Source organism: Anser anser (genome assembly GCF_964211835.1).
Source record: "Anser anser genome assembly, chromosome: 12".
NCBI lineage: Eukaryota > Metazoa > Chordata > Aves > Anseriformes > Anatidae > Anser > Anser anser.
The window spans coordinates 7,153,373-7,167,869 of record NC_139733.1 but is presented as its reverse complement, the minus strand read 5'-3'; the positions used below and the strand labels follow the sequence as shown (position 1 = coordinate 7,167,869).

General features: G+C 40.4%; 1 protein-coding gene across 5 annotated transcripts in view; it reads left to right on the top strand.

Annotated features, from left to right (window-relative positions):
• IARS1 (isoleucyl-tRNA synthetase 1) overlaps positions 1–10,995 on the top strand; it is a 118,895-nt gene extending 107,900 nt beyond the window's left edge. For all 5 annotated transcript variants that reach the window (XM_083796504.1, XM_083796501.1, XM_083796502.1 and 2 more), the window contains 3 exons: positions 3,411–3,554; positions 4,539–4,691; positions 10,365–10,995. In XM_083796504.1, the coding sequence (XP_083652630.1) occupies positions 3,411–3,554; positions 4,539–4,691; positions 10,365–10,447 (380 nt within the window). In that variant the 3' untranslated portion in view covers positions 10,448–10,995. The remainder of the gene's footprint in view (positions 1–3,410; positions 3,555–4,538; positions 4,692–10,364) is intronic.
• Positions 10,996–14,497: the final 3,502 nt, after the last annotated feature.

Genomic DNA, 14,497 nt, shown 5'->3' with positions numbered 1-14,497 from the left:
GTTTGGATTTGAACTTTCCAGCTGGGCATGCTGATTTTCATCTTTTACTCTTTGTAAGTGGTCAGGGCAAAGGGGGTGTTCTCCCTGCCGATTTGTTAATGACATGGAAATTCCCTTGGAAAGATCAGATTATCAAATTTACTTTGGCAGAAAATTTGAACAAGTATTGATGAGCAGAAGATGATGCTCCCAACGGAGCCAGGGCTGAATGCAAGCACTTAAAAACAAAATAGCTCTTAGGGAAGTTAGAGAACAGAGCTGCAACTCTTGGTGTCTGGTTCAATTCAGATGCAATCCCTTGGCTTTATCCACCCAGCCTTTGCTTGGGTAACTTTAGGCGAGGCCTCGCCACAGGCCCAGGGGCTCCTTAGTTGAGGCACGGAGCTGGTATTGGCCACTCTCTGAGAGGAGTTGCAAAGGAAAGGTCGTGCACTCTGGACAAATTGTTGCTGAATTGGTCCCACATGTGTTAATAAAATTGTGACCCAGTAAAACCATATTTCTGGCTGCTTGTTTTCCTTCCTGTGGTTTCTAGGCCCCTCCACTTTACTTGCAGTAGTTTATTATCTTGTTTTCTAATTGTAATGAAGATTTACTTAAGGTTGCATAATGATATAAAATCAGGCTGTTCTTGTATTAAGGCAGGCTAAAATATGTCAAGGCCCTCTTTCTCAGTAGAACATTGAAATAATGAGATAAACATTTCCTCCCCAGCAGTGAATTGATGTATTTTGAGTAACTGCACAAACACCGAGCAAGGTTCTGGGATTTGTAATGGTCTTCAGAAACAAGAACAGAATTTGGCTCATTTTACTTTTTTTTCGGTTTAAGTCATTTAAAGGAAAGAGGGTGGGCTCAAATTAGATCATAAGAATAGTTGTCTGTGACTTTCTTTTTGCTCTAGATAGCTGAAAACTTTATACACTTCTTACTGTGAACACTTTCTGAGTTGCACTCAGCTTTCAAGGAGGTAGCCCATATTGAAAAAGACCTTTTAAGACAAATCTGTTTTTCTTAGACTATGTGAGTCCATAAATCGTTTAGGGTTTAAAAGAAGGCAGGGAGGGGAGAAGGGAGAGGGTGGAACTGAGATATAATTTCCCCAGAAAAACTTCTTAGTCCATGTCTTATTCTGTCTTTATGATTTTCAGATGGCTAACTATTTTTTGTTTCTTATCATTGTTTTTGAACATGAGTTCAATAAGATTTTATTATTATTATTTTGAATTTTTAAAAGGCCATGGAGGCCCTAAGGTACCTTAGCACTTAAGTCTCAGCTGCAGGGAGAACTGCCTTTAAAAGAAATTTTAATATTGATGAGCGCATTTCAACATCTGCTTCCTTTCAAGAGTATCATAATATATGAGGAAATGATCCACTTGACTCATTTATTAGTTATTCGAGTCATATGAACTGAGTCTATTATATGATAGCACTGTCCATGGGATCTTCCTTGTGAAAATGGCAGTGGTCCTGTAATGCAAAATGCTCGACGTGTTAAATGCGCAAATCGCACTGACGGCTGTTTGTGCCCTGCTGACCTGCGTAGACCTGCACAGATCGTGGCCCCTGTGTAACGTCGGTGAGCTGTGAGTTACGGGGGGTCTTGCTCCGTAAAGCTCCCTGCTCACTGGTGTGGTCTCACAGCTATTGCCTAGTAATCGCAAGTGAATGGTAAGCGGTGCCATGCCGTGCCGCTTTAGAGTTATGCTAGGAAAAAACTCTGCTGACTCCTTTTCTTGTTACTTACCCTTCACGTGTTAGTTGTTTTTTCCTGCGTCCTTGTAAGTAAAACCCAAAGCAAAGCTCCTCCTGGGCCTGCTCCTTGAGGACTGGTTAGTGTTAGGTCAGAGGTTGGACTAGGTGATCTTGGAGGTCTCTTCCAACCTAGATGATTCTGTGATTCTGCTCCTCAGACAAACCCGGAAAGTGTTCAGTTAGCTGGCAGATGACCACTATCTTACAATACATCCATTACCTCATTTGTAAAAATTCAATTTTAGATGCAGCAATGAAGTTTTTCCTTTTTCTTTAAAGCTTTATACATTTTTTTTAAAAAAAGATGATTTTTAAAGGCTAGGGATTTTGTGCCGTTAAAACAGAACGCTGAGATTTCTTCATAATATGTTTCATAATGTGTAGACACTGCAAAACCTGAGATTTCTTAAGTCAAAATTCTTTCTTAGATGCAGTCTGAGGGTAGAAATGGTAAATGTTCTTTTTTTCCTTCTCTACGGCAGTTTCATAAACCTTCCACATTGCACTGTGCTTTGTTCTCTGGCAGCTGGCATAATTTCTAGAGCATATAGCCTGTGATCATGCTTTACCTCTTTTTTTCACTTTTAAACTTATAAACTTCCTTTTGTTTTTTTTTTAAAAAAAAAAAAAGCAATTTCTCCCTCTTTCAAATTCATTTAGAGGAACTGATGGAAAAAAGCTTTGTAAACTGTAGGCTCTGTGACATGCAAACAGTACTGGTAGGGAAAGAAAACCTGTTGGAAGGAGATGACGTGCCTGCTCTGTATACACTGTGCAATTTTTGCAAGATAGTAAATTCGTTAATTCTTCCTAGATTTGGTCTTTGGAGTTCTTCTGTAGCTGCAATAAAGAGGGATGTTCTTTCTCTTCAATGTTGAGCCTGTCAGCAGGTTGTTGGTGGTGATGTCTACCAGAGAGATAAAACAGGCAGCTAGCTGTTCGTGTAGGTAGTGCGGGATGAAGGCTCACATACCTGATTTGTTTCTCATCTGAGTGCTTCCAAGGTGCTGGTATTGCGTCTTGAATCCTTTTAAGAAAAAAATAAGATGCAAGTCCTGTTTTGTCTCTGATGTCCACCAATTTCTAAATATGCATGGCTGGAGTTATCTGCTGAATCATCAGCTGTTGTTGACATTAAATGCAAATATCAATGCAAAGGATGTTATTCATAATCTAACCAGCTACTACTGGTTGTACACTTACTGTTATCTGAAGTTTAATGTGGGAAGTGTCCCAGCATTGCGTGGTAACACAAATCCAGCCCTGCTTCAGCTACTGAAGTACTACTACTCAGGGTAGACGCAAAGATCATAGGTCTTAATGTAATGAGAAAGAAATGGTTGGCTTAAGTGAGTAACTTCTTGCTTAAGTTATTTATAAGTAATTGTGTCATGTATTTGTGTGCATAAGAAGTGGGATGTAGGAACTGATTTCCATAGCAGATTAGGTACTCTGCATTATTAAGAAATACTTTTCTTTTTCCCCCTCTGCATAAATTCTACTTGTCAAACGGGAGAAATACTCTTTCTCAAGCAAGCAATTGCAAACACTTCCACAGAAGAATCAGTTAGAATGACTCTGTCAGCTAACTGAGCAGGAGCTGGACCTTGGCTTCCCTGTAATGGCCTGCCTGGTCTCATTTTCTTTTTCAGAACTGATAAATAAAACTGACTTGCTTACTCTCAGTGGAAAGACTCTACATGTGACAACAGGGTCAGCACCTGCTGTGACCAACTCTCCTGATGCTCTTCTCTGCCAGTATATCAACTTGCAGTTAGTAAATGCAAAACCACAAGGTATGTTGGATACTTATTTCTCCTTGCTTACAGGCTGAGGTTTTTCTGATCTAAGTTTCAGATGCCGTCTCTTGATGATGAAGATATGTATGTCTGTTTTAATTTGTAGATGGTGATTTCATTTATTTTTCTTGTAGTGTGTACTTTCTAATAAACACAATGATTGTTTAGCTTTTCTTTACCTTTTCATAAAAGTGAAGAGCCAGTTTGAGATAACGAATGGCATTTAAACATGATCCCTTCAGCATTGTTTCCCTGCTTCTGACAGTCTGCTCACCTGTGCAGCTTATTTTAAAATGTTGAATCTAAAACTGACCAGAAATGAATAGGAAGATGAAAGATAAGCCTGCTCTTTACCTAGGCATTGTAAACAGTCTGTAAAACATTTCTTAGTGCTATTTAAAAGCCAAAGGAATTGTATTATTAGTTTGTTCTGGAGTATAGATAAGTGCATGTAATTGTTTTCCAGCTGCTAATCTACTAGGCTGCTTCTGCTTTGAAACCTTTCATTGGAAAAGTTGTGTTCTTGGTAACTCGCTCTTCATCTCAGATCCTTTCTGGACTGCCTGTCCATGTGGATTCCTACAGACACTACTGGGAACCTACCTGGGGCAAAAAATGCGTTTTTAATTGGGGTTTTGATCATCAGAATCCGTTTTGGGAGTTTCCATAGTTGTTAGTGGTCTGTGTGTCCTTCTGAAATACTTTGTTTCCCAGTTTCCAGGTCCTCCGTTTGACAATGGTAAAGAATTCTACAAGGTTTTCTTTTGTTTGTCAAGCTGTTAATAATCACTTACACTTATGAGTTTATAGTTTATAAACTTATTTAGTGATTATTTGTAGGTAAGCTGGTATGGCTAATTCCGAAGCACTATAAAGAAATGGTGATGAACTATAAGAACAAATCCTAAATTTCAATTTACCGAGATAAATGAAGTAATATCATTCCTCATCAATAGTTATGTAACTCTTTATCTTGTTTAGAATGTCAGACAGGAACAATGGGAACTCTTCTAATGGAAAACCCTGTTGGTCAGAATGGATTAACATACCAAGGTCTTCTATACGAAACAGCAAAAGTTTTTGGGCTCAGAAGCAGGAGGCTAAAATTGTTCCTGGATGAAGCACAAACTCAGGGTAAGCACAAACATTTCACTTGCTTGTTCAAGGATACTTGGAAGTTTTTTGTTGAGGAGCAGCCAGTATAACCCTGTAACTGAGGCCTAGTTTAATTACTAAATGCATTCTATTTACACATTGGCTTCTAATATTGCCAAGTAATTCAACAATCTATTTAAAAAAATTCTTTGAGCACGTAAATATATTAGCAAGGTCAAAGTTTTAATGTATTTCCCTTATGAAATGTCCAACACCAAGTTTTTTTTGCAAGTTTCTTCCTGTTGAAATAGAAAAGTCAGACAGAAATGGAGCTGGTGGTTACATGCTGCTGTGACTCAGAGTGAATCTCTTTCTAGAAGTGAGTCAAAAGTGTGGATATTTTAAGAACCTTTTCAAATTCTTCCTGTAATACTCAAGTTGCAGATTTTTTCTCCCTTCTGGAGAAAAGGGTCAGAGGAGTATATCGGGTATTTTCAGAGTAGTTTGAGTAGGTCAGACTTGGTTGAGTATGGCAGCAACATTTCATTTGGAGTACTTGGGAAGTAGGAAGCTTTCATGACAATCACATACCTCAAGTGCTAAAGAATCTTTGAAAAACACAGTCAGAGGGGGAGGCTTAGAAATTTCTAATTCATGACCTGTAGTGCTAAAAAGGTGGACATGAGAAGGATATGGAACTATATTTGACAGGAAGAATGGATTGGAAACTACATAGTAAAAGCAAATAAACAGAACCAGGTATTTCTCATATACTCAGGAAAATGCAACTTTGAATGAAATCATGTAAAGGATTCTGTCTCCCTTTTATCTTACTGGCATGATTTACAAGCTGCTTGGGAGGGTGTGGTGGTTTTATTCAGCAGGGCAGCTGATCTCCACCGCAACTGCTCTCTCACTCTCCCTCCTCAAAGGGAAAGGGGGAGAACATATGATGAAAAGTCCTCAAGGGTTGAGATAAGGACAGGGAGATCACTCAATTACCATGGGCAAAACAGATCCAGCATAGGGAGATTAATGTAATTTATTACCTATTACTAACAAGGTAGAGCAGTGAGAAACTCAAACTAAAAACACCTTCCTCCCTCCCACCCGCTTCTACGTCCTCCCCCTGAGCGGCACAGAGGAGCAGGGAATGGGGGCTGCGGTCAGTCCCTGACACTGTGTCTGCGCTATTTCACGGTCCCTCTCTGCCCCTGCTGTCCGTGGGGTCCCTCCCACGGGATGCCGTCCTTCCCAAACTGAGCCTGTGGGGGCTGCCCACAGGCAGCAGCTCTTCAAGAACTGCTCCCACACGGCTCCGTACCACGGGGTCCGTCCCCCAGGAGCAAACTGCTCCAGCACGGGTCCCCCACGGGCGGCAGCTCCCCCCAGACCCCCTGCTCCTGCGTGGGCTCCTCTCCACGGGCTGCAGCTCCGGCCCGGGGCCTGCTCCTGCGGGGGCTCTCCGTGGGCCGCAGCCTCCTCCAGGCCACATCCACCTGCTCCACCGGGGGCTCCTCCGCGGGCTGCAGCGTGGAGATCTGCTCCGTGTGGGACCCGTGGGCTGCAGGGGGACAGCCTGCTCCACCAGGGGCCTCTCCACGGGCCGCAGGGGAACTGCTGCTGCCTGCCTGGAGCACCTCCTGCCTCCTGCTGAACTCATGTTGGGGGCTGCAGGGCTGCTTCTCACTCCTCGCTCTCCCAGCTGCTGTTATGCAGCAGGTTTTTTTCCTTTTCTTAAATCTGCTCTCACAGAGGCACAAATGACCTTGCTTACTGGCTCGGCTCTGGCCAGTGGCAGGTCCCTTTGGAGCCAGCTGAAACTGGCCCTTGTCTGACATGGGGCAGCTGCTGGATTCTTCTCACAGAGGCCATCCCTGCAGCCCCCTGCTACCAAAACCTTGCCACGGAAACCCAGTACAGAGGGATAGATCACACACAACCTAATGACATCAGGTTACCTGCCCAGAAGTTAACCATCCTGTTTAAACTAGTTTCCAAATCTTTCGAATGGGTTGAGCTTCCTCCTGAGGTACCTGTCAGCTGCTGTAGGAGTGCAGCCCTCCAGTGTAGCTGCCTTAAAACTAGGGTTAATCCTAAAATGGGTTGCAGAGATTAAAATTAACATAAGTAGGGTGTGTTTTGTTGTTTTTATTGGAGGGTTGTTTTATTTTTTATTTCATGTGACCTGAACTCCGCTTATTCAAAAGCCATTTTGTAAGTAAAGTGAATCTCAAATGCTGATGAAACTTTCTAGTGATAGTTTGAACTAACGCTCAGAAGAACATGCTGAATGAGGTTAACGAACAGAAGTGTAGAGCAGTGCTTAGAAACAGCACAAGGTATAAGAACTAAGTATATCAACCACACTTTGGTTGCATAAACAAAAAAGGTATTTATTTGTACAACTTTGCTGACTAGGAATGTAGCCATTCAGGAGTTACTGATGTTATACTTCTTGATTTTTAGTTTCTATCACTGTTAGAGGGCAAACAGGTTCACGGCGGCATATGATTTAGTTAAGCTGCTGAAATAAGTATTGTATAAAAGTTTCTAGCTTTTAAAGTGTGCAGTAACTGACAAAACAGAACAATATATAGCCATTAAGTATCAGTTGAAGTAAGGATTTTTAAAATGCCTTTACCTAAAAGGGAAATCAACAGAATCACTGTAGCATATTTGTAGTATGAATTCTCCAGAACTATTTAAGCTTTAAATAGTGTATAAACTGATAATTCATGATGATGTGAAAGATTGTTTTTCTTAAGTCTTCAAAGGCCAAAATACCTCGTTTGGTCATTTTTGAGGCTCAGAAGATAGAGAAAATGACCTCGTTTGGTCATTTTGAGGCTCAGAAGATAGAGGACTTGGTCCTGGAGATTTATTTTTGTAGCTAACACATGCTTATGCAATAAAGTTATGTTTCCATTATCTTAGGTTTAACTCACCATGAAGATTTTTTCATAGCTTTCTTTATGGTGTAAATACTGAAGTGGCCATACTTTATCTTCACATCTTTTTAACTGATAAATGCTGCATACAGAACAAATCATATTTTGATGCCCCTGGAAGATATTAGTTTAATTAAAGATTGTGTGTATAGTTGCTATTTTGTAATCCCTTGTTTAGCATTTTATCAATATATTCCAAGGTCTTAGCTTCAAAACTAAAATTTGAGTCTTTTTTTGATGGTTTACTCTGAAAATAAAAGCTGGTAATAATAATAATAATAGTTTCTATTAACCATTTGAAACATTCAATGATAATGAGCAGTGAATAGAAAGGCTGAAGTCTTCTTAAAAGGGAAAAAATAATAACCACATGACAGAAAATGAGTTACCGGTTTTTAAAATACTACCTTTATAAATTTTGTCAGGCACAGGAAGTTGGGCATCTGGTCTCTATTGCCCGAAAGCTTGCCAACTTTCCAGAAACAAATCTGTTCCATCTTCCTTTTGGAAGACTGGAAAAACATTATTTAAATTAGAAATCCGAATAGTTTAGTTGGAAGGGACCTACACGGATCAAGTGCAACCAAATGTCAAAGTGGTGAGCATTGCTTATTCCTAAGACTGAAACATGAGTCACAGGTAGCTGGTTAGGAGATATTTGGGGTCCGGGCAATACTTCTGGCATGCTAACTGCAGAGCCTTCCTTCAGAGGGACTAGCACAGAAGAGCATGTTGTTAAGTTTTGTTGTTGAGTCAAGTTTCCAATTTCTAATAGTAATTTTTCTCTTAAATACTGCTGAAAGAAGTAGTTTCATGTAATGTCTCAGTGTTCAGGGACTGGAGATTTTGGGAGATTTGTTGTTTTTCATTTTTTTTACCATGCGACTTGGCAATCATGGAGTAAAATAAATGAATAAATGAACAAAAAAAAAAACACACATAACTTTGAGACCAAGTTCATAGTTTGGCTGCTTCTGCAGACCAGAGTAACTTCTTTACAAACTGCTGTAATATTTTCATGCAAAGGAGAGGAAGGTTAATGAGGGAATAAAGCCCTAATTGCTGAATTGGATTATACCTCTTAGCTCTGTGGATGGGTATTCAGCTGCTTGAAGCAGAGCACTGCACTGGAGGAGAACTCCTTAAAAATGGAACCATCAGAATCCATATGGACTTTTCAATTATTTAATTGATGGCATTTGAAGTTTGATGCAGACTATATCTGCTCAGTCTAAATATGAAACAACTTTCAAGGAAATATGGGGGCCTTAATGTTAGAAGGAAAGTACGTGTTGGTACATGGAAACAAAACTTGTTGCTGCCTTTTCTAGAAACAGTTTCCACTTGGACATCATGTTACTGCAAATTAAACTGCTTTTACCTTATCTCTATGGCTGTGCTTCACAGACTTGCCTCCCCCCACCACATGCGCTGTGCCTTGGTCTTTGTCAGCTGGACGCGAGCCCAAGTTAGAGCAGGATGAATATCAGACATCAGCACGGTGATACAGTGCAGTACACTAGAAAATTGTTTCCACAGAAAAAATACCCAAATATCTGAATGTTATTAATCTGTCACTTGTACTAACACCAGTGCCAGAATTTAAAATTATCTTTTATTTGCTTACGTTGTCTGTAGGGATTCTAGTGTGCAGTTACACAGTAACCCCCAAATTTCTTTTGCTTTGGTTTCAGTGTATGTATTTGTAGTTACCGCTTTGAAGTTTCTTACCACTTTGAAGTTTCTTAGTAAAGAGACCTCTGGTATATTTATTATTCAGATTGTTTTGAATACTGGGAGGTACAGCTCTGGAACAAAAGTATTCTGCTCTGTTATTGGTGTAGTTTGCTACAGCTGGTGGGTGTTGGGAAATACTGAGCTAGCAAGCATCTTGCTTCTTGGAAAAAATGCTTTCTGTACAGTGGTAAGAATAGTAAAAGAGGTTTCCAGTTCTCCCCTTCTTTGTAATTGTAAGGCATTGTTTCTTTAGCTGTCAGGCAGGATTACTGGGTGCATGTTTTGTAAGTAATTATAAACTCTGGATCAGCCTGTTAGAAATACGCTATATCCATAAAAGGGTTGTTGGTGATTCTTTATCCTACTATTGTTCCAAGGTATATGCAGACAGATATGAAAAGACTTAAATCGATCTGGTACAGTATGAATTTCTTTAGGCATATTTTACAAGATAGCATCTGCTAAAAACTAATGTTGCTACTACAATCCTTGCTTTACGTATACAACTCAAGTTGTATGCATCGTCTTGTACTCCTTCACAAGCATGTTGTTCCATCTCCTGTAAGTGATGGGATACGAGAGGAGGTAGATCTCTGCTCTGTCCTATATGGCTATTCTTACATAATGTTTATAAGGGACTATGGTTTTCAGTGCATTGTGCTGTGTTGTTGACTACACATTATTGCATTATAAAGCAATTTTCTGACTAGATGCTGTTCTCTGTGGATATGAAGCTGGGAGCTGTGGGCTGACATATGCTTTCAAAAAAAAAAATTCTACTTTGTAACCTAGAACAGTGCCTTGAACTCTTGCACTGGTGATCCTGACATGTGGCTTGTGGCAGTTCTTTAATGCACTGTGCTTTAACAGGAAGGAATTTGAGCTGAGCAGTTTCTGTCCAAGTCCCATTTCAATTGAATGAATAGAACTGTCTGAGTAAAGAAAAAATGCATTAAAATGCATTGATAGTTTCACTTCTTGAAAAGAACACTAACTGTCTTCCCCCCCTTTTTTTTTGGTTCAGAGATCACAAAGGACGTCTCCATGAAGAACCTGAACATGAAGACTGTATATGTTCGTGTTATACCCACCACAGCTGAATGTTGAGGATTCCACTTCTATGAATAAGACCATGCAGACTTTTTTCCACAAAAATGAATTTTAATTGGATTAGTATGCTTTTAGATTAACATCCAAGTTGTGTATGGTACTTTTAACATCTCAGATTGCACACAGGATGTTTTCTACCAGTGCATGTCTAATATGCTGCTCTTTGGTTTCAAATACAATGTATTTTCATTATGTTACCTTACAATATTGTAAAAGCTGTTCAAAAAAAATGTCCAAACTCCTTAACCCTAGATATCTATGCAGTAATTTGCCTGAAAGAAATGGGACTAGTACCTCAGTGATGCTGTTCTCTGCCTGTCCTTTATGCAGGGGGCATCTTTGATTTTTCTAAACTATGGGTTACCTACAAGGCTTTACGATATGTACACCGTGTTACAATAGCTTTGAAACTTACTTAACTTGAATGGTTACCCAAATGTGTTCATTCATACTAGCTGGATTTTCATGAAGTGTGTGGTTGTTGATTTAAAATGCTCCTTACGTTCAATTGTTGGAAAAATAAATTTGCTTCATCTCCCAACTCACCTCCCTGAGTTCAGAGTACTTCAGTTCCCTACAATTCCCTACTTCCTACAGCACAGCATTCCATATGGATCAGGTGAAACCTCAAGAAACTTGAAACCTGAAAATGTCCATACTGAATGCTAATGACTGGGTTGTGATACTCTTGGGTTATGGGGGTTTTATTTATTTTGGGGTGGTGGTGGTGTGTGCATTTGCTTCAGTTTCAGATTTAAAAGCAGGTTTTAGAAGAAATTTGTGTTGGGTTTTCAGTTTTTATAAAGCTCAATCCTATTTTGCCAGATGTTTTAGTGTTAACCTCTATGTCTATCAGCGAGTGAAACAACAGGCAACCCTTTTATGGTTGAGGATGCTTTTGGCTAGTTTTAGATGACTGAAGTCATGTTTAAGTTGCACCGCATTTCAGTAGTTTTGTTAATCAGTGTTGAAACTTGCTACTGTACAGAACACAGAATTTGTGAGAAGGTTTACTTGCATACAGCTGCATTCACTGCTGTGCCTTTATTAGCTTCCTCAGAACAAGATTACATAAACTGTGAACAAGTGTATTGACAGAGAAAAACATTTTATAAGAATAACCAAGTCTTGCTTAGCATGTTTTTCCATTGCTGTTTTTCGTCTTTACGCTAACTATGAATATAAACCAAAGCTTTTTTTTATCACATTATATTAGTAGGAATAACTATAAATAAATGTTCTGTACAACTACTGTGCTTTACTGGACCATACCAAAATCTGTAAGTACTCATTTGAAGTAAATCAAGTCTCTGGCATTCAGTATACATAAAATTACTTCTATCAGTATTAAAAATGTCAGTGCCTGAACCTACTGAATCACTGGCCCATTCAGTTTAATGAATATTGGACATTGCATTCTACCTTTCCCTTTAAGACAGCTTGTTTATCTTTTTATTGACTTAGTGACATGAAAATCAAGTAGGACTCTGATTTGTATTGACTTTTTTTCACATTAAAAAAAGTCCAGTTTGTCTTCTGTGAAAGTAAGATTGCTGATAGTAAGCTGAATGACTTTGCTTTACTGCTCATGGAGAATAAATGAAGGTGGCAAGTGACAACAGCCTATAACCTCATCCTTAATGAGATCATTTAAGGTGACATCATTACTCACCTTGTTAAAGAATATATTTGGGACTTATTGTTTTTGTAACTTTTTTCTTAAGGATGCTGGCTGCCCAATTTCTGTATAACGACTAGACTGGATTATATGTATGCTTTCCAGTGAATGAAAAGCCTGGCTAAGATTTATGAATTCACCCTGAATTGCAAATAGGTAATATCCTCAACAGAACCCTTTTTCTTCCTCAAATATATTTATAGCTGCTTAATGTCAAAAATAATTTACCCTGAAGAGAAGCAATGCTTTCTGTTGATCGTGTGTCGATCTGCTCGAGGGTAGGAATGCTCTGCAGGAGGATCTGGATAGGCTGGACTGATACTGGCTGAGGCCAACTGTATGAAGATCAACAAGGCCAAGCCCCAGGTCCTGCACCTGGGGCGCAACAACCCCAAGCAGAGCTACAGGCTGGGAGATGAGTGGTTGGAAAGCTGCCTGGCAGAGAAGGACCTGGGAGTACTGGTTGATAGTCGGCTGAATATGAGCCAGCAGTGTGCTCAGGTGGCCAAGAAGGCCAACAGCATCCTGGCTTGTAGAAGAAGCAGTGTGGCCAGCAGGGCTAGGGAAGTGATTGTGCCCCTGTACTCGGCTCTGGTGAGGCCGCACCTCGAGTACTGTGTTCAGTTTTGCGCCCCTCGCTACAAGAAGGACATGGAGGTGCTCGAGAGAGTCCAGAGAAGGGCGGCGAAGCTGGTGAGGGGTCTGGAGAACAAGTCTTACGAGGAGTGGCTGAGGGAGCTGGGGTTGTTCAGCCTCGAGAAGAGGGGGCTCAGGGGCGACCTTATTGCTCTCTATAGGTACCTTAAAGGAGGCTGTAGCAAGGTGGGGGTTGGTCTGTTCTCCTACGTGCCTGGTGACAGGACGAGGGGGAATGGGCTAAAGTTGCGCCAGGGGAGGTTTAGGTTGGATATTAGGAAGAACTTCTTTACCGAAAGGGTTGTTAGGCATTGGAATGGGCTGCCCAGGGAAGTGGTTGAGTCACCATCCCTGGAGGTCTTTAAGAGACATTTAGATGTTGAACTTAGTGGTATGGTTTAGTGGAGGACTTGTTAGTGTTAGGTCAGAGGTTGGACTAGGTGATCTTGGAGGTCTCTTCCAACCTAGACGATTCTGTGGTTCTCTGACCTTAGTCCAATAATCTTATACTTCACCTGAGGTATAGCTGAACTGGTTTTCCTGGGTTTTCTGTATGTAATTGACTGCTTTATGCTGAAACTGAAAACTGGCCTTTCCCTTGACTTCATGTGTGAGCTTTCTCTATGAAGATGTTCTGCAGCATAGCACTGCTTGTTAAAATACCGCGGCATGCTGATGAAACTTGCTGTCAGAAGTAAAGGATTTAAATTATTTATTCACAGGAAAGGGATGAAGGAAAAATTGCTGATAATTCTGTATGTGTCCCTTAGTTCAAAATCTATGCAAAGGGCATACATTTGAAATAATCATCACAGCAATGTCTTGAGACTGAGTCAGCAAAGGCAGCGCTGTGCTTCTGTAGATCTGAAGTTAGCCTAGTTGGTGCATGCACGAGGCTGCATGGAGCTTGGTGTATCAGCATGATAGGCTTTAAGGAAAGCTTCTTACACGCTACCTGCTTCTCAGAGCATGGTTACAGAATAATACAGTTTATACCATGCTCTGACGAGCAACCTTAAAAAGCAGAGCGAGGCACAAGCCATAGTTTCAAGAAAAGGGGATGACAGACTACAAATTAACGTGAAGCATAGTGTTTTCTCATCCTGTTCCACCGTAACTGCAGGTGCAAACAGAAATCTGGAAGAATGTTTTCCCGTTTCTCGTGTTCTCACCAAAACCTGAGACAAAATATGACCAAAAAGATAATGGAACAAGAACTGCTTTTACAGAGTTTGTGGTATATAGGCACAGACAGTACCTGTAATGTAACACTTCTGTTTAGACACTGCCTTAACAGAGGGATGCTGCATATCTGGCACCTCACGTTTGAATAGTTACAGACATCTCTAAATTTGTCTTAATGTTATCTAGCTGTGTTTCTTTCATCTTAGTAAAATGCAGGTATATATTCTTTGTGCTTGACCTGCAATACCAGTGTAAGAAAGCACTTCCACTTGCTCTCAGTGTGACAGGTGGGTGTGGTGTTTCCCTTGCCCTGCTTTACCTCAGCCTCCTTTCTTTGCTGCACACACTCCATTCTTCACTGTTTTTCTTCATCCTTTTTTATTTTTTACCTTGTTGCTTTTAGTTTATCAGCCATGGTTTTCAGTCCATATCCACGTACTCCTCGTGTGTTGCAAATGACTGGAACAGAAACAGAGATGTGCCCTTGCATTCTCCAGTCTGATCAGAGCACAAGGATGGAAATGCCCATAAATGCTATTTCTGCCTTT